The sequence below is a fragment of the Osmerus eperlanus genome, chromosome 11 (assembly GCF_963692335.1).
Source record: "Osmerus eperlanus chromosome 11, fOsmEpe2.1, whole genome shotgun sequence".
Lineage (NCBI taxonomy): Eukaryota > Metazoa > Chordata > Actinopteri > Osmeriformes > Osmeridae > Osmerus > Osmerus eperlanus.
The window spans coordinates 4,075,638-4,093,495 of NC_085028.1; the positions used below are offsets into that span (position 1 = coordinate 4,075,638).

Sequence of the window (17,858 nt, forward strand, 5' to 3'; positions counted from 1 at the left end):
AACACAGGGAGCAGTATTGCCTTGAAGTCAAAACACTGGCAAATGACAGGAAGAACACATTCGGTATTCTTCCCCTATAATCTGAACAGGAAATAACAATTACTGAATCATACCTTGGAGGAATTTAGTCAGATTGTCGATTCATTTTTATTAAGAAAAGTATGGAGAAAATCACATAACCACAACAAAGCAATATTCTGCTTTACAGGATAGTAAATTCTAGAAATCCAGTACATTACACTGCACTTTTATGATAGTCATTCATAATACTGTAATATTTGTAGTACTGTATAATTGGCTGAAAGTTTTATGAACCACATGTCCTCTGTAATTCATAGTACCACAGTAGTTCATATGGATGTATATGCAGGAAAGAAACATATTTTAAATTGAGACTTCAGTGACATTCAACAACAATAAAGTGCCGTTTGACAAGTATCAGTGTCCTCCCTGTGTTCTACCTGGAGGGACACCGGCCTTCGATTGCCTCGTGGGATATGTAGTTCTTTTCCCAAGACGTTCTCTACCCGGACGGAATTGTGTCAGCCCTCAGAGTCCATGATGAAGGTCTCAAAGTCAGGGTTGAGCTCAGACACCAGGGCGTCCACAAAGTCCTCCACTGTCGGCCTCTTCTGCAGCATCCCTAGCGGAGACAGAAACACCATCAATACGACGTGGCTCATAACACGCCCTGTCGAAAAGGTCTTCCAAGCTATCACATAGCAAGCTGTGATACCAGCCCCCTTTGAAGATGTGTATCTTTGCACGGGTGGGACAGCATAGTTGCTGTTAAGTATAACCATTTAGCCTGTAGAGGACGTGACCTACAGTCAGTGGGATTGAATTAGCCTACATTTCCATAGCAAGACTACTAGATGACGAGTTACACATTGTCTAACCTTGTGTTGAAACCTCTCCTAATTCCAATAGCTTGAATGTACTTTTCTAGTGTCATGAAGTAATACCTTGGGACTGCATACTGTAGAGCTCTACCGTTAACAAGCTGTTGTGAGCAGCCCTCGGAATATCTGTCTGTGTTGTGTGTCTGCTAGCTCATGCACGGAGCACACACACTCTCTTTACAATTCCGCTGCACTCCCCGCTTTGAAGTCAGTTCATTTCCCCTTGTGTGGCTGCCAATGTAAATATGCTCTCTCCCCCTTCCCCTCTTTCCGGCATGGGTCACCTCCAACACACACACACACACACACACGCACAGTGCACCCTTCACCTATTCTCACTCTTACACACACACGCACACACACACACACACACACACACACACACAAAAAAAGGCCAGGGATCTCTGAGAAGTTGCGGTGCTAGAACTGGCTAAGCTGGTGGAAACTGAGCCCTGGTGTAGCTGGGAGTCTCGCATGAGAACCACGCCAGGCTGCTCTTACCCAGTGGTTGCGCCCTACCCCTGGGCTAACGCGGCCTGGGCCTCGCCCTGTCCTAACGCACACGGGGCCACGACCACAGCATAGCCGCAAGGCCTCTGAAGCCAAGGAACAAGACGCCCACATGAAAAGAGTTGGTTTTCACAGATTAACATGATAGGGCTCTATTAAAGACCAGTTCCTGCTTGTGGCTGTCGGTGGTAAAAACCTATTTTCGAAAATTGGGGAATTAATACCTCCACGAATCAAGACGTTGCTGTGTTGTTGGGGTTGGAGGACAGTGCAGGATGGGACCCACCTACTCTGCATGTGTCGACAGATCTCCAGTGACCTGGTCAAACCAGGCTGTCCACAGAATCGATTGCACTTTCTCTAATGACCGAAATGTCCTCACTGGGGTTTCTGCAGGGGGACATGGCTTGCGGTGTGGCAGACTTGGAGACAAAAGTTAGGGGAACAGGGAGCCTAGGACTTGACTGGTTTTGATGAATAAAGTAGTGTAGCACCAGGGTAAAGGCCCACTCAGCAATACTGTAGACTGGAAACAGAAGAGGGGGACGACGACACCGGGGTAATTTGACCTACAATGCCTGGGTATGTAAGAGCAGCACTGCAATGGAACCAGAGGTTGGTCATTTGCTTTGCAGCTACTGGACATGTGAGTCAGCATAACGCTTGGAGACTTCACTATGTCACCAGTGGATCTTATCTCTGGAGTTTAATCTCTTGTTGGCTCATCAAGTTAGGTTTGGAATTTGAATGGCAACATCCGGACAAAACGAGTTGACCGACTCTCTCTTAAATAATGGATATTAAGGTCATATTGGTTTTGTGACATATGCTATATCTTGAATGTGTAAGCAAAGTTGCCAATAGCCTGTAGTTTGTTACTCTGCTGACTGTAGCGTTCATAGGCCTGGGTGGTCAAGAGTTCTCAGGGTAACCAGCCCAACGTGTTGTCAACTGAGGAGCAGGAACCAGAAAACAGAACCAAACAGAACCAGGGAGAGAGGAGGAGGAGGGCTCAGAGCTGGGGGAGAGGAAGGCAGGAATGCAGAGAGATAACCTCACAGCCATAACACCCACCGTCATATCTGATGCGAGAGCCTCTGGTTCGTCGGGGAAATCTAACTCCATGGAGGGATGCGCCAACACAACACAGATATCGGTGTTGTGAGTTAGGGGCTGTGGAGTTTGAATGCGTGTCTGGAAATTCAAACATAAATCGAACTAAAGAAGTCTACTGGTGCCGGAATCCGATTTGAGATCTCCATGGATCGTTCCACAGCGTGGTGTCTGCCGTGATCCGGGCGTTTCTTAACACGACAAACTGTTGGACAATGTTGGCAGATTGAAAGGCATTAACAGGGAGGGTGGAAACTGCAGTAGTCTTTGTACCATATGGACATGTGTGGCATTGAGCCCTTAAAATATTGGCACATTTACGGTAGTTACATATAATGTACGGGTATATTCTAATTTTTCATATGTCATTAGTATATTCTAAATTCTTACACCATCACCCACGGGAATAACACCAGCCAAGTTGACCATGGGTATCTGATAGAACGCAATCTCTTCCAAACTAAAATCACCACAGGGTGCGGCTTCTTCACCTGTCGACGGAGGCCTTGGGATTGGAAGCCGCAAACACGCCAAGATTCAACAATAAACAGGGTTAGGTAAACAGGCTATCCCAAGTCCAACCAGGCCTCCTCCCTGAAAGTGTCTGATTAAACATCATTTCACAACCTGCCAAAAAGGCCAACAAACACCAGTGAAATAATGACCATTGTGCTCCAAGCACAACTTGAAATGAATCCAAAGTAATAGATCAGTGAGGCCGTGGCATTAATGCATAAGCCATTTCTCTGGTGGTTGAAAGGGTGTAATTTGCAGGGACAGCAGAGGTATAATATTTCAAAAGTCTTTTATCCAAAAGAAGGACCAACCCTTGTCAGTTCAAGACAGGTTTGAAGAAGGAAAAAAAAAAAACTCAAAAAGAAACCATTTCTTAAGAACCAGTTGCTCACAGGGTAACGTGGTAGCCAGCAGATATCCATTTCTAACAGATATTTCGGAACATTTGAGAGGCTTTGATGTGTATGTGCTTGCTATGACCACCATTTGGAGAGATTGGTTACCAACTTTCTCTGAGCCTTGGAACACAGCACTTCAGAATCATCAACAAAAACGGATTCAGGCTTGGATACCGTGGATAGAGGCCTGCTGTATTTATTTACACGGGTCGGGTGGTGGGAGATGGGTATCTGTGAAATGACCAAAAGCTCCGGGATCAGAGCGATGGGGGCCATGGGGACAGTTCAGCTCTCAGTTCAGCAGCATCCGAGTGCCAGCCCAGCCAGGCCAACTACACCGATGGGACGTCATTTTGATCCACGGGAACAGCCACACCTTGACACACCTGGGCAAGGATTACCAGGGGTAACATGCAACGCAGTGGTATAAGCGACGTGGCCATTTGGCAATAGACGTGTCATTGTTTGAAATCGAAATGATCAACCTTCCTCATTACAAGAGATTCAAATAGCAATATTAGAGGGGCAAGGTAAACACAACCTATATTTAAAGGTCACTATCGGGTTGAGGTAAATTCCTACTGATTAAAAGTACTTCCCAAGAGATTTCTCTGGCACTTTAGTTTCTGCTCATAACAATTTGAAACATGTCAAGTTGCGCAAAGCAATTAACTCCTCTCTCACCTGGAGGCAAACTAGTTTCCTTCAACCTCTGTCATTTGGCTTTGAAGTACTGGAAGGCCGCATTCTCTCAAAACAGTGTTTTAGGAGGACCAAAAAAAAAGGCAAACATGACAAGGGCGATGACAAACATTGGAAGGAGCTGTTTGGAGGTGCGGTTGTGTTGGCAGCTTTGAGGTGGCCGGAAAAAATAAAATAATGGAAAGAAATCCTGAAACTGGAATGAACTCTACATGAATGCCTACATAAATACTGCAACCCAGCCTCCAGTACTGCCACTGTGTGACACAGAAGGCCTACATGCAAACAAGACGATGACATATCCATCCAGTGCTCTGAGGACCAGAGCCACTCTAACCAAGAATTGACCTGCTTTGGATTTGAAGTACAGATGAAAAAGATTCAATATGAGTTTCATGAGCCAAAGAACAAACAATGCCAGTTCAATACAATACCAGACCCAAGAGGTTTATTAGCTTCAGAACAGGGGTCATTCTATCCAGACTGGACTGGGCCAACTGGGCCACAAAGAGCCCCAGGCAGGGTCCTGGGACCTCACTCCAGTACCTGGGTTGCTCCATTGTTCCGTGGTGTACCCCCTGGTCCTGCCTGGGCAGAGGAGGCTATGGGAACCAGCCGGCCCATGAAAGCCCTCTCTGTGGCGGGTCCAGGCTTGTGTGCGCCCAGGAACAGAGGGCTTCAGTCAGCCGGGCCCGACAGTCGATCACCTTTCACTCTCTCCCTCTCTCCCTCTCCATCCCTCAATCTCCAGCGCTCGCTCTCTCCTGCTGCTAGTTCATCCTGGGAGCTACTTTTCAGCACTCGCTCGCCTGGGAAACGTCCACAGGCGGGCAGGGAGCCACAGAGATAAAGAGGCCGCCCTCCGACGAGGCTTTCTGGGCTCGATCCGGTTCCACGGACGCATTCTGACCCATGGTCCTAACCTGGGGGTGACTGGAGTACAGAGACAAGCTAGGTCTCTTCACCACCTTCAGGACAGGTGGCCTCAGGATTGTGCCGAGCGTTGTTTTAGTTTAATCCTGGGACTAAGACCGCACATTTCACATATCACACAAATACTGAACTGTGTGGGTCATAATACCGGTAATAATAATAATATTATGATTCCCTACTCTTCAATATTATGGAAACGTTTCTACGAACAGAGACTAGTGTAGCCTTCCCGACAGACTTCTGACATATCTCTGACAGTAGAGTAACTGAAACAGTCATGATAATATGGTGTATCAGGGCAGATGTATGGCAGAATGTCGAGCGCAGTCCCCCTAAGGATCTTGAGTTAAGCCGATCTTCAGGCTTCCCACAGACCATCACTGCCATCATGGGACAGAAGATCCAAAAATGTACGGCATCTCTGAACTCAACTTACTCTACTTGAGTACTTCCACTTTCAACCAACTGGAGCATTTCTCTCCGCATTCTGAGAGCGTGTGGGATCTTCTCTTGGATCCCACAAGAGAAGCGAGCGTCAGATAACTCAACCGCACGTGCATTTGAGAAACGGATCTAATAACGGGGAAGCGGTCCCTTGGTGGCTGGGGGTGACCCTGGGGGAGAGATTTACAGTTAGGTAGCTGTCGTCACCTGATCTTACACCCCCCCCCCCCCCCACCCCTGCGACTGCATCGCTCTGCTTTTTGTCTGTCTTGTCCCGGCCTGCCCCAGAGAACACTCTCAGGGAGGCTTTGGCCGCCCCCCCCTGGGTGCCCAACGGGAGTGGCTGAGGGCATGACGGGACCTGACAAACACAGGTCAAAGGTCACGCGAGGGGGGGGGGGCGACAACGACGACTTGGTCCAGTGGTAGCCGAGTCCACCGTTCATGAGAATAAGGGTTAGAGAATAAGGGTGGTGGTGGAGGGAGGGGGGGTAATGCTGGTGTGATGATGGGAGCCAGGCGGGTCCCAACCTCAACATGTGGGGTTGTGGCTGCGGGCTCGGGGCGTGGAGGGCGCTGGGGCATGCTAAACATGCTAACCATCCTCCATTGTGAGGCCCCTAGCATGATCTCACAAGCTCCACTACAACAGGGGCAGGTGTGAATACCTAAGTGAAGGACTTATGACCAGGCTCTTCACTGACTAGCCACTACCTTCCATAAACATTAGCTCATATCAGCAGCCAGTTACAGTTGCAACATAAATAGAAAACTGAAGGGGTGAACTGCCAAATAACTTTGTCTTCCAAATCTATAACATATGATGCTTCTGACAATTCTCCTGCTTATCCAAGATAAAAGATCGTGAAATGGTAATGATGAATAATCATAGTGTTTTCTGGGACACTACCAGAACTGGTAGACATTTAGCAGGGAGATATGCAGGAAAGAGGTGGGGTAAACTGTGTAAAGTGCCTGAAGAGGGTCTGCACAGACCAGGCAGGAATGCGGCCTGTGAATACAGAGGTCTACACCCCGAGCACTCACCCTCTACCATCAGCATGGGCTCCTTGGCACCCCCATGAGCCAGCATCTCTCTGCGGTAGCGCTCTCCCATGTCCCTGAGGAGAAACCAAAGAGAGGGAGAAGGAGTGAGTGACAGAGAAACGTAAAGGGGGGGGGATACGGAGTGAGAAAGAAAAGAGAGCGAGAAAGAGAGCGATGATGTGAGATTACAGCCACCTGCGTTTCTCCCTCACCTGCATCCAGCCCAGGCCTCCCTAACCCCCCACCATACTGAGCCCAGGCCTCCCCAGCCCCCCTGCCACCAGGCTCCTCTCAGCCCTGATGACAGCAAGCAGAGATCCTACCTACGCAGGTGGAACTAAAACAATGTCGGAGGTGAACGGGTTGAAAGAAAGGAAGACAGGCCCAGGAGGAGGACAAAAAAGTCAAGGCTGAAAAATGCGCGACGGGTCCATGTCTGAGGAAGGAGACGATATGGGAATGTCTTTTCAGTGAGGATGGTGGTGCGTGTATGGATTCCTGCACCTGCCAGGAGGCTGTGGGTTTCACATGAAGGTCATGTTCCGTGTCGAGGACGAGACGCAACACTACCTGGGGAAAGCTGCCTGTCAAGGAGCTGTCGCTTCAGTCTGACAGGAATCAGGTTTAGACCTCGCGGTCAAATGTAACTTCAATTCTTCCTTTGATATAGCAACACCCATGCTACCGATAAAATGCCGTGCCTTACGACATGGATTCACTCCACTTTCGGAATAGTTGTGGGAAGTGCTTGGTGGATTCATATTCGTTTGAGGTGGGGTTTTGAGTAGCAACTAACAAACAGAAAAACTTACAGTTGACAAACAGGCAACCTCACACCTTAATAAAAAGTGGTGCAGACAATTGTTGAAACGGTGAACTTATCAGGGGTTGGTGGTTATACAGAGGCCAGTCTTAAAGGATCCCTCACCTGTTAAGAGGATCTTGGACAAAACAATGCTTCCACAGCATGGAGGCCACCGCCCGCGACATGAGGTAAGAGTAGTACTTGGCTCCGTAGCCAATCAGATGGCTGAATCTCAGCTGCCACGCCTACACACAGGAAGAAAGCATTACAATGAAACATCATTAACAAGAGCAGTCAAATATACCTCAACAGTCCAGCCTTCAGCACGTCCCAATGTATCCATCTTGATTTAATGAATCTTTAAATCCGCTATTTTTCCTTTGAGAAAGTAAGACAAAATATCACATTTTAATGACTTTTCTGTGTGTGGTGAGAGTGAACTTTGGAGAGCCAGGCTTGTGAAGGGCTTAACTTTTCCTGCTCATAAAAGTTGCTGAAGGAAGAAAAGAAAGTAGAAATTCGGCTGTCGTCACGACTACCCTCTCCCCTCCCAGGAACAGACAGTCCCCTGGAATTTCTAGCCCATTACCTGAACAGAGACCTCCTGTTAGCATTTTTTAAGTAAATTGAAGTAGGTTCCAAGGTGCGGACAGGACTTTGGAAACAACTGTCAGGTCACTCTTTTGTCTAGTTTTTGAACATGCAGCCTCTAACTGTGTTTGAGGTAAATACGGACTTTAGTTTTAACCATCACCGTCACCTAGTCAGCAGAACAAAAAGAATGGGAATTTCTTAATGGCAGAAAGAGCCCACTTTTTATTTTCTGCTTTGTTGCCTAGGGGCTCCCTGCCTCTTATGTATAAAGGAGACGTCCTCTATGATCATCAGAGGTGATTCTGAGACTCCGGGGAAATTCAGCTGGCAAACACTCAAACATGCAGTCAGTCAATAGCAAGCAGCGGAACCCAGCTAAATTATAACTGCAGTCCTCAGGAAATGACTGCAATCCCTTCTGTAACACTGAAGGCTAAACCTGAGCAATTATAGTGTAAAAGTAGATTATGGCTAAGAATACATTGCATTTTATTACACTGCCTAGGTCTTTCAAATCCAAAGGGCAAAAAAAACGAAATACTGAAATAAAATGAATGTGACCGGTTCTTGGTCTTTTAAAATTATTTTATTAAAGAATATTTTTGAAAGGATAAAAAACAATAATTGCTTATTTTACATTTTTTAGTTAAGCCGGTCTTCAGGCTTACCACAGACCGTCACTGCCATCATGGGACAGAAGATAAAAAATGTATGGTATCTCTGAACTCAACTTGAGTACTTCGACTTTCAACTAACTAGAGCATTTCTCTCCGCATTCTGAAAGCATTCTGGAGCACTTTAATGAACTGAAAACAAAAACGCACACTGGAATTCCTTGCTCTCTCCTCACACAACAACGTTTCACACAAACTTTTCCATCAACCATCTATTCTGTTATCAACAGTCTTCAGATCAGAAATAGCAGTTCTGCTGTAAAGGCTTGTTTAGAATGATCATAACGTGTGAGTTGGGAGAGAGTTCCAGGGCATCAGTAGGAGCATCCTCCAGTATGAGACCATTTCCAACGAGCCTGGTGACTTTATAGAGAAAACCCACAATTCCCACGAGGAGGCTGCATCTCAGGGAACCATAAGACTGGACAACATTAACAATGCAGGTAGTGAGAGAGAGGGCAAGACCAGCTAATCAAACCAAACCAGGACCACCTGCTTTTCAATTTAAGAGTTTAAATTTTCATTTCAAAATAAGAAAATCCAATAAGCTTGACTGATCTTTTGTGCTAGGTTGGTATATCCAACCAGACCGCTCTTTATTCCGGGTCATTTTCTTTGCCTGAAGGACAGCTGGGTAGTAAGTAGTCGTGAAAATACACAACAAAAAGACCAAACAATTGTCACAATGCACTGAAAATCGTTTCAGACAGTCATTTAGGCCCCCACCACTTTGTTTTGGACGTCCAGTCATCTCATGATTAATGGGAACTTTTGGAGAGAGTGTGAGTAGGTCATAGCCCAGTCAAGTTAGCATGTCAGCCAAAGGTCCTGTTGATCTCCGCACACAAAAGGCAGGCAAAGTCAGCTGGGCACGATCCTCCTTCATTCTGACTGAGAGATTAAAGACAGTTTTGTTCTAGAATGTTCTGCTGGTGGGCTTTTGTTCGGGGGTGCTAAAGACCTACGGGTTTGTAAGTATGTGGACTATAGGCTTTACACAACACTATTCATGACAGGCAGACAAATCAGGCGCTTTAACCTCTCAGGGAACATGAAGAGATTGACTACAGTCAACATGGCCAGAGGAATGTCATGCTTACTGCCATTTTTCCAAATATTATCTCCGGGCGCCAGGCCCTAAGGATCTACATTTGGTCCCGGTAGTCCACAGCTGATCTTCTCCTTCCAGAGGGAATAGATATCCCTCGCTCTATAAACTATACACATGTCACCATCACCCCCAGTGTTTATCATCTGGGCCTGTCTGTAATCTCTTAGCCATCCTAATACTCAGTTTAGGGTGGAAAGTTTGGCTTTTGCTGCTTTTTTTCAGAGCTGGAATGACAGGGAATGAAAGAGGAGAAAATATGCTCTGTTAGCGTGGAATATAAACAAATCTGTTTTCACTTGCTCCGGTCCCATGACCGATCCTTTCAGAGCTAAACAACGCAATTAGGGATTTTCTTCAGAAGGTGAAAGGAGAAACAAAATCATGGAAACTATCCTACTGTGGTAACTTGAGCAATTTGAGCTAAATGTCAGCTTTCAGTATGGTTTTACGGCCAAAAAAGAAATTGGGCAAATGTGAGGGGAAAGTATAGAACTTCAGCACATTCCCCTGAGAGAAACACACCAGGGTACAAGTGGAAGCACTGTAGGGCTGGCTGCAAGGTAAAACACAGAGGCTGGAGACATTCTATATGAGGAAATATAGCCTAGCACTAACGCTGTGTGTTCTCTTCTCTTGATGGCCGCCACATAATTACAGCCCGGTAGGAATGCCTTATGAAGGCCATTCCTGGTTAAATGATGGCTGTGTTTTAGATTCTCTAGTCCCTCGGGCCTCAATCCCCCCACCCCACCCCCCTACCACCACTCCCTTTCCCACAGCTGCAAAGGAATCAGCTTTTTTTTTTTTTTTCATTAAAGGACCGGGAGAAAGAAGAGTTTCAAATATTTCCCCCAGGGAGTGCTCATTCAAAGTATACCTCGGCTTTGTTATTTTAGCAGGGCCTCTAGAAAAGCTTTAATCCCTTAAACGGTGCAGCGTCTGAGGAAGAGATATAAAACCACAGAGAGAGAAGCCACAGAGGAAGAGGCTCGCTCTCTCCGGTCGGAGATGTTTTCGCCTCTGCGTTGAACGGCGGAAAGCAAGCGGCGTGGTGAAGTTAGAGGGGATTAGACTAAGAATGTTCCTCAAACAATCATTAACTTTAAAAGCTGTTATGGAGCTTATTATTCAGTGTCTGCAGACCACCAACTAGGTAGACGAAACGAGGATTGAGAGAGGGAGATACAAACCGTGTTTGGGATATAAGGCAGGCCATAGAATTTCTGTTGCATGTCCTTTAGGAGATCGATTGTTGACCTGTTTTGAGGATTGCCGTGGTAAATCTGGTCCAAGGCAGAATAGAAAACCTGCAAACAAAAATAACAATAGAAAACAGAATCCTAGAGTTACACACTAAACATAATTGCTGAGAACCATCTGACAGCAGTCTAAGTGTTGTGTGTTGGCTCAGAAGAGCTCTGTTAGTTAGAGCACTACACTTATCTTCCATCAATCACTCACTCAAAACACTTACAAGCCCCTTATGCCTCTTGTGACAGTGAGTTTTTTTAACCGACGGTAACTACATAGATACCTTGTGAAAACAACCATACAGATTAGAGGATAAAGGTTTTCGGTGTTTACCGGCTTGCAGGTAAAGGATAAAACCATTTAAAAGACAGTGTTTCGTTTATGAATGTTTCGTTTCGACATCTTGAAGGACATGTTGAGCCTTGGGCCCAATCTGACTGACCCCCCCAGCATCTCAGTTACCTGTAGTTGGGTATCGGCAGCGCCACATACTTTTTTGGATTCACACAGACGGGTCACCATGGTCTGAGGCAGAGGCTGCAGAGAGACACAAACACCGCGTTACAGGGCAACCAAACGCCTTAACCTCACATCTCTCTTCATTATCTTAACACTATTCAGCAGCATGATGGGAGACCCCTGTCCACCATCTTGGACCACCATGAACGAATTGCACATCCAGCATGTGCAACAACGCCAAGACAAAATGGAACGCCTGTTTGTGTACCTGTCCCGTTTTATAATGGCGGGCGAACTGGCTCACAACGCGGTAGTCGGTGGCAAAGTACTCCATGAGAATAGAGGGCACCTCTGCAAAGTCAGTGGCACATCGGGTTCCTGAGGAAGACAAAAGCACAGTCTCATGTTGCTGTAGCATACCTCTGAGCTATAGGAGAGAGGATATTTCTGTCTGTGAAATTGACGTTCGGAAGCTTCTTGAATTACCAACCAAGGTGTGTCAGCCCTCTGTAGTTACTTTACCCAGTGGCAATGATATTAACGGTAGCATTGACTTTCGGATCATAGTCTTCAACAATGGATCAACCTCGCTCTCTTACAGCCCCTACACACCTTGACAAACTACATAAACGTACCCGCTAACACACGGTGTATGCCTGTCACTGTAAAATGTGGAAACAGAATAGCTATCATTATCAGATTTAGCGGCTACAATACCACCCTATATCCACAACAAACTGAGCAGGTGCAACAAGATATCCTCGTGTAGTTTGCGCGTGTGCATGCATGCCTGTGTGAGTGAGTGAGAGAGAGAGCGAGTGTGCAAACACGCCGGTTTACCCGTGACGTGCTGGTAGCGTGTTCTCCCCAGCATGGAGTGCATGGCGTGGCCCATCTCGTGGAACAGGTTCTCCATCATGCCCGGGGTGAGCAGGGTGGGGGCGCTCTTGGTGGGGTGGGGCAGGCTCAGCATCAGCACCACCACGGGCAGCTGGTACTGACCACTCTCCCGGCACCTCCGCCCGCCACGGATGGTGAAGTGACAGTCCTGGTGGAGAGGAGGAAGACAGGGGTGGGGGTGAGAGTGTCGGGGAGTGCATGCGAGAAAAAGAAACACTAAAAGAACATTCTAGTCCCTTGCCCCCAGTAAATTGGACACAATAATACATGGCGTGTCCAGAATGGTTGTCAGGTGGGTTTGTGTGCTTCTACCTGATGAGGTTTATCTGCTCGGTGAAGGAAGTCACAGTAGATATATCCCATCAGCCCCTCTGTCTCGTGGACCACAGCCTGGAAGAAAACGAAGCAACAAAACGTTTTCAAAACCCCACCATGAAATCTCCCCATCCCTCCCAGTGTCACCAGAGGACACGTCAGGCCGCGTGCGGGGGGGGGGGGGGGGGGGGCACACTCGCCAGCTTGCGGACGTCCTCGCACCACACCTCCCCTGCTTTGGGGGGTTCCGACATGAGGGAGACCCCGTACAGCTGAGTGAAGAGGTTGTTCAGACCCTCCATGCAGGCCCCCAAGGAGAAGTAGGGGCTGTACAGGCTGGGCTCAATGTTGAACCTGGAACCAAAACAAACAGAGACCCACATGACTGGAGCTGGACGCCATGAACCACTGCATAGCTACTTGTATTTAACCCTCGTGAAAATGAGTGGATTTGCATTAGCTATTTATTTATTTGATGTAAAGCTAGTCGACCATTGTGATTAAGGTTTGTGGAAATGAATTGTTGATCATCTTTCTGCCAGACCTTCCTGCCAATACCCCCCCCCCTCCCCCCAAAAAAAACAAGGACGAGAGAGAGAAAAAAGTAGCCCGTTCGCATAACTGTCTGTTTATGTGACTTAAGCTCTCTGAGGGGGAGTGGACCGGAACAGAGAAAGGGAAAGCCCTACATGCTGAATCGCAAGGCTCCTGTCAATCTCAGCAGCAGGCACGATTCCCCCTTTCTGGTTACGGACAAAGCATACCATCTGAAGCGTGGCTTAAAGGCATATCCACGTCCCTTCGCTTTAATTAAAATAATTAACGCAGTCAGGGGCTCGGACCCGACGCGCAGGTTTATGAGTAATGACAAAGATGATCACTATGAAATAAGACAGTTCTAGACAATGCAGAGGGTTACCATACACTGTGTGCTTCCGGCTACTCTGAATGTGTGTGTGTGTGTGTGTGGGGGGGGGGGGCTGGGTGAATGAGTTCAGTGCTCTACTGTTCTAGCATACGGTGTCTTACGAGAGAGATGACGGAGATTGAATCACCACAGACCGCAGCACATTGATGGCTACTGAGCCGTTCACCACGAACACAATCTGTTCTCCATTTTTAAAAGAGATGAGCGTCCTGACTTTGGTAGGAGCAGCTAGAAGAGCGAAAGAGAGCTGGTGGAAACTCTGGGCGAGGAGTCTTTAGCTGGACGAGCCTCGCTCAGGAATCGCTTGACGACCGCACACACGCAAGGAGAAGGAGGGGATAACCATTCGGGAACACATTTTCCTGGGTCCCAAGATGATGGTGGTGGTGGGGGGAGGGGGGTGGTGGAGTGAAGTACCCAAGACACCACTCCCACTGGTTAGACAGATGCAATGCCAAGGCCCAATGGTGGAAACAGCTATATGCCCTCCCCTACGTATGAGCGCGACGGTCTGCGGTAACGCTTTCATAAACGCTTATCCGCCATGCTTGGCTCTTCAGCTTACTGGCCTCTGGTGAGCAGTGGGAAGGAAGAGCGCAGCTGATTAATAACGTCCGTAAAAAAAAGGACGGCGGCGGGGCCAGAAATGGAGAGTCTATCTGGGACAGGGCCAGCTCTTCCATTCAGTCATGTCGGCTCTGCTCGCCGGGAGTACAACCACTTCTACAGCTGTAAACGATTTATAAATCACACCTGGCAGTGCAGATCAGGGGGCTTTGGGAACCATCTAAACCTCGATCAGGTAATAAAGCCCAAGCTCCCATGACACTACGGAGGACCTAGAGGATGTAGCAGGACGTCATCAGCATACATGATACTGGTTCTCTTTGGGAAAAAGGACTGATCTGCGTTCCCAGGAACTGTCTCTTAAAAAGGATCAAATGAGAGGCTTGAGTGGGTTAGGAAACATCGCTAGGTTACAAAGATAGTGGATGTCAACGGTATTCGATGCTCCATTCTTACCTTTCGGCACGCAAAACACTGCTGAAGTATGGGTGGTCCCATGGCATTAGCTCCTGTGGAACGTCATCTTTGATTAGACAAGGCTACAGACGACAGCTGGGTAGGTACCTAGGCTTAAGCTGGGAGAAGTCATATTGAACACAACGGCAATTCTTACTGCATTACGAGGGTTGAGTTTAGTCTTCATGCCTTTCATCATGTCCAAGTCTTTGGCTGTTCTACGCGGTCAGATATGAATAAAGAAGCGTTAGATGTAGTTGGGATTGTTTTTTCTACTATTTGGGGGGAAAACCAAACAAATCACTATCGATCAGAAGACGCTAACATGCTATTGGTCCTAACTGAAGAATCTAACATCATGCATTCTGATGTGTGACAGTATTTACAGAGTCACATTGTCATCTTGTGGACAAACTGATAAATGGCACCTTTTCCAGGACAATAAGAGGACAAACTGATAAATGGCACCTTTTCCAGGACAATAAGAGGACAAACTGATAAATGGCACCTTTTCCAGGACAATAAGAGGACAAACTGCAGGCCTATGAATGTACACAGTTTTTTTCCTCACACAGGATTCAAAACATGTCTTATAAGCAGTGTACCTCTCAGAAAGTTTTTCTGTTAGCAACTGTAGAAACGTCATCACGTTCTCTGTGGGCACAATCGAAGGCACAACACAGACATCGTTAGAACAGCAGAATAGGAGGACCGTGCGACCTATGACCAAATATGGCTCTAGGGAGGCTGGAAGCACGGTGCATGTACCTGGGGTCTTTGCCATGGTACCTTTCAAGGCCCTGTGTGCGTACGTTTCATAGCCCAATAGCTTGGCCAGTTTGTTTCTGTATTTCAGCAGTTCCTCTAAACACTCCATCAAAACTGCATTAGGGTAGAGGAAGATTCTATAGGCGATCTCTCGCACCTGAAAACAAGTGGAAAGGGTCAATGTCATTCATTTTACATTTAGTCATTTAGCAGACGCTCTTATCCAGAGCGACTTACAGTAAGTACAGGGACATTCCCCTGAGGCAAGTAGGGTGAAGTGCCTTGCCCAAGGACACAACGTCAGTTGGCATGACCGGGAATCAAACTGGCAACCTTTGGATTACTAGCCCGATTCCCTCACCGCTCAGCCACCTGACATTCACTTGTAATTTCAACTGCTGTTACTCATCCTGAAATCATATGTCACTGCAGGACACACAAAGCTCAACTTTATCTCTCCCGGACAACAAGTCGTGTAGCTTTATGACGTCTACGCAATATGCAGTCCATTTTCCTTGGTATTCACAATAACGCCAACGGCCTTCCGAGGTTGAAGTGACATTGGTGCCCCCTAGTGTCGGAAAAAACATTTGCATCCTCCCCACACTCACCATGTCATCAGGGGAATCAGCATGAAGCCCCCCAATCTGAATAAAAGTCCCCTCTTTAGCGAAGTGACGGTGAAGGTTCTCTGGTATGGCTGACTTTGCTATTCTGTTTGGCAAGTGAGAACCAGTCAGAAATTCATGGTTCAGATCCAGGAGCTTGACATGAAGAGCTACTGCCTCTTTTCTCTGCAAAGGAGAACAAGTCATATAATGAATGGAATAATGCTTTATAGGGATGTGAAATGTGAAATGGGTGGTTATTCCCAATAGAAAGTGTAACAGAGGGGTATCCTACCAGTTTCTCATCCAGGTGAATTCCACTGATCTCAAAGTCAAACATGAACAATTCTGCAACTGTCCTTTACAGCAAAAAGGGGGGAAACAGTTTTTCACTGTGACCTGTTGTTCTTACTGTCTTAAAGACTCAGCAATGTCGCTCTCAAAACCAGAGGGGCAATAAAGGCCAATTAAATCAACATTTAAAGTACAGTGTTGTTTATCACGACATAACAAGCTGAATACCTTGTATCTGGGTCCAGTTTAGACGAGACCTCCGGGTCCTTCAACAAATTCTTTAGACTATTGCAAAGTTCAACGTTAGTGTTCAGCCTGGTGGAGAAAAAAACAGAAAATCTATACTCGCACATATTGTCAAATTCTTCGATGTTCAACATGATATCTTTCAGTAGAATATGATGAGTAAGGCTTACTTTTCTACTACAGTGCCAATTTCCATACAGGTCTTCTCTGCTGCCTCACGGTAGGATTGATCTGGATGGGACACTTTTACAAAGTCAGCCTGGATAGGGATGAAAGTAGAACTTTATAACCTGATTATAGTAGGCCTACGATATATTTGGGATGTAATTTAAACTAGATGAAGATAAACTACTGATTGGTATTCTTTCGAGCATCTTAATCGTACCAGGTCTGCCACTTTACACAAGCCATCTGAAAGTTGATCAAAATATTCCACAGTCTCAGGTCCAGGAAGACTGTTGCAGGTCTGGTTGACCAGTCGATCTGTCTCCTCCAGGACCCTCTTTGTGGCGATCTCAAAGCCAGCTGGGGACGTCAGCTCTGGCATTCCAAACAAACCCTGAGGCAGTGCAGTGTTTAAATGGTAAGATAGATTATTCACTTGGCTACTGTTAGACCTGCCGGTTTAAATGCACGTAAAGCGCCTAATGTAACTTCGATGACAGCATGTCATTTTTCAATACATTACAATAAAACATATCTACTCAATAATTAATTGCGTGATAATTGTACGTACCACATTTTTCTCAAACAACTCAAATCTTTTGTGAGGTCTAGTATTGAAGGCAGATCCCACTGGTGACCAGTTCGTGACATTTCTCCACATGACCGACGTCCATATTTGTCTGTGCTTTAAAATGCACAGTAATCTTTTACAAGCCAACATGGTTCAATTTGATATTCAATCTGACTAGAATATGTAACGTTGGTTATGGCAAATTGCCTGGGGTAGCTAATGTCTGCTGTTAAACAGGGATGAGTGTTTGCAAAAAAGGACGCACCAAACCCTATTAGCTAGCTAAGCTAGCCAAGTTATATTCTAGCTACGTTAGGCTGTTCAAGTTGGAAAGTAGTTCAATTAAAGTTTTGAATCCGTAAAATACTTAACATTAGAAAAGACCACTTTGCGTTATTGAACACGTTATTTCCACATATACATAGTTCCTATTTACATACTGAGCTAGCTAGAGCTAGCGTCCACATGTCCGCTGTCAATTTGCGGATAGTTAACTTGTGACACCGACACACACATTCGCATTCACAGAAGTGCAATACGTTGTTCAAAAATACTACACTTTTTTTTGTTCATTACATGTA

The 17,858-nt window shown here is 46.4% G+C and overlaps 1 protein-coding gene across 1 annotated transcript; it reads right to left on the bottom strand.

The window, feature by feature from the left end:
* Nucleotides 1-114: 114 nt before the first annotated feature.
* Nucleotides 115-17,840, bottom strand: LOC134029216 (mitochondrial intermediate peptidase-like). The gene is made up of 19 exons (XM_062473260.1): nucleotides 17,278-17,840; nucleotides 16,927-17,100; nucleotides 16,712-16,800; nucleotides 16,524-16,610; nucleotides 16,297-16,360; nucleotides 16,005-16,187; nucleotides 15,394-15,550; nucleotides 15,231-15,279; nucleotides 14,783-14,843; nucleotides 14,626-14,678; nucleotides 12,875-13,028; nucleotides 12,672-12,749; nucleotides 12,300-12,507; nucleotides 11,728-11,837; nucleotides 11,463-11,537; nucleotides 10,940-11,056; nucleotides 7,494-7,615; nucleotides 6,566-6,639; nucleotides 115-643 (listed from the first exon to the last, which is right to left on the bottom strand). Exons 1-19 carry the CDS (start codon nucleotides 17,425-17,427, stop codon nucleotides 543-545), a joined length of 2,106 nt encoding a protein of 701 aa, XP_062329244.1. The 5' UTR covers nucleotides 17,428-17,840; the 3' UTR covers nucleotides 115-542.
* Between the last annotated feature and the right edge of the window lie 18 nt (nucleotides 17,841-17,858).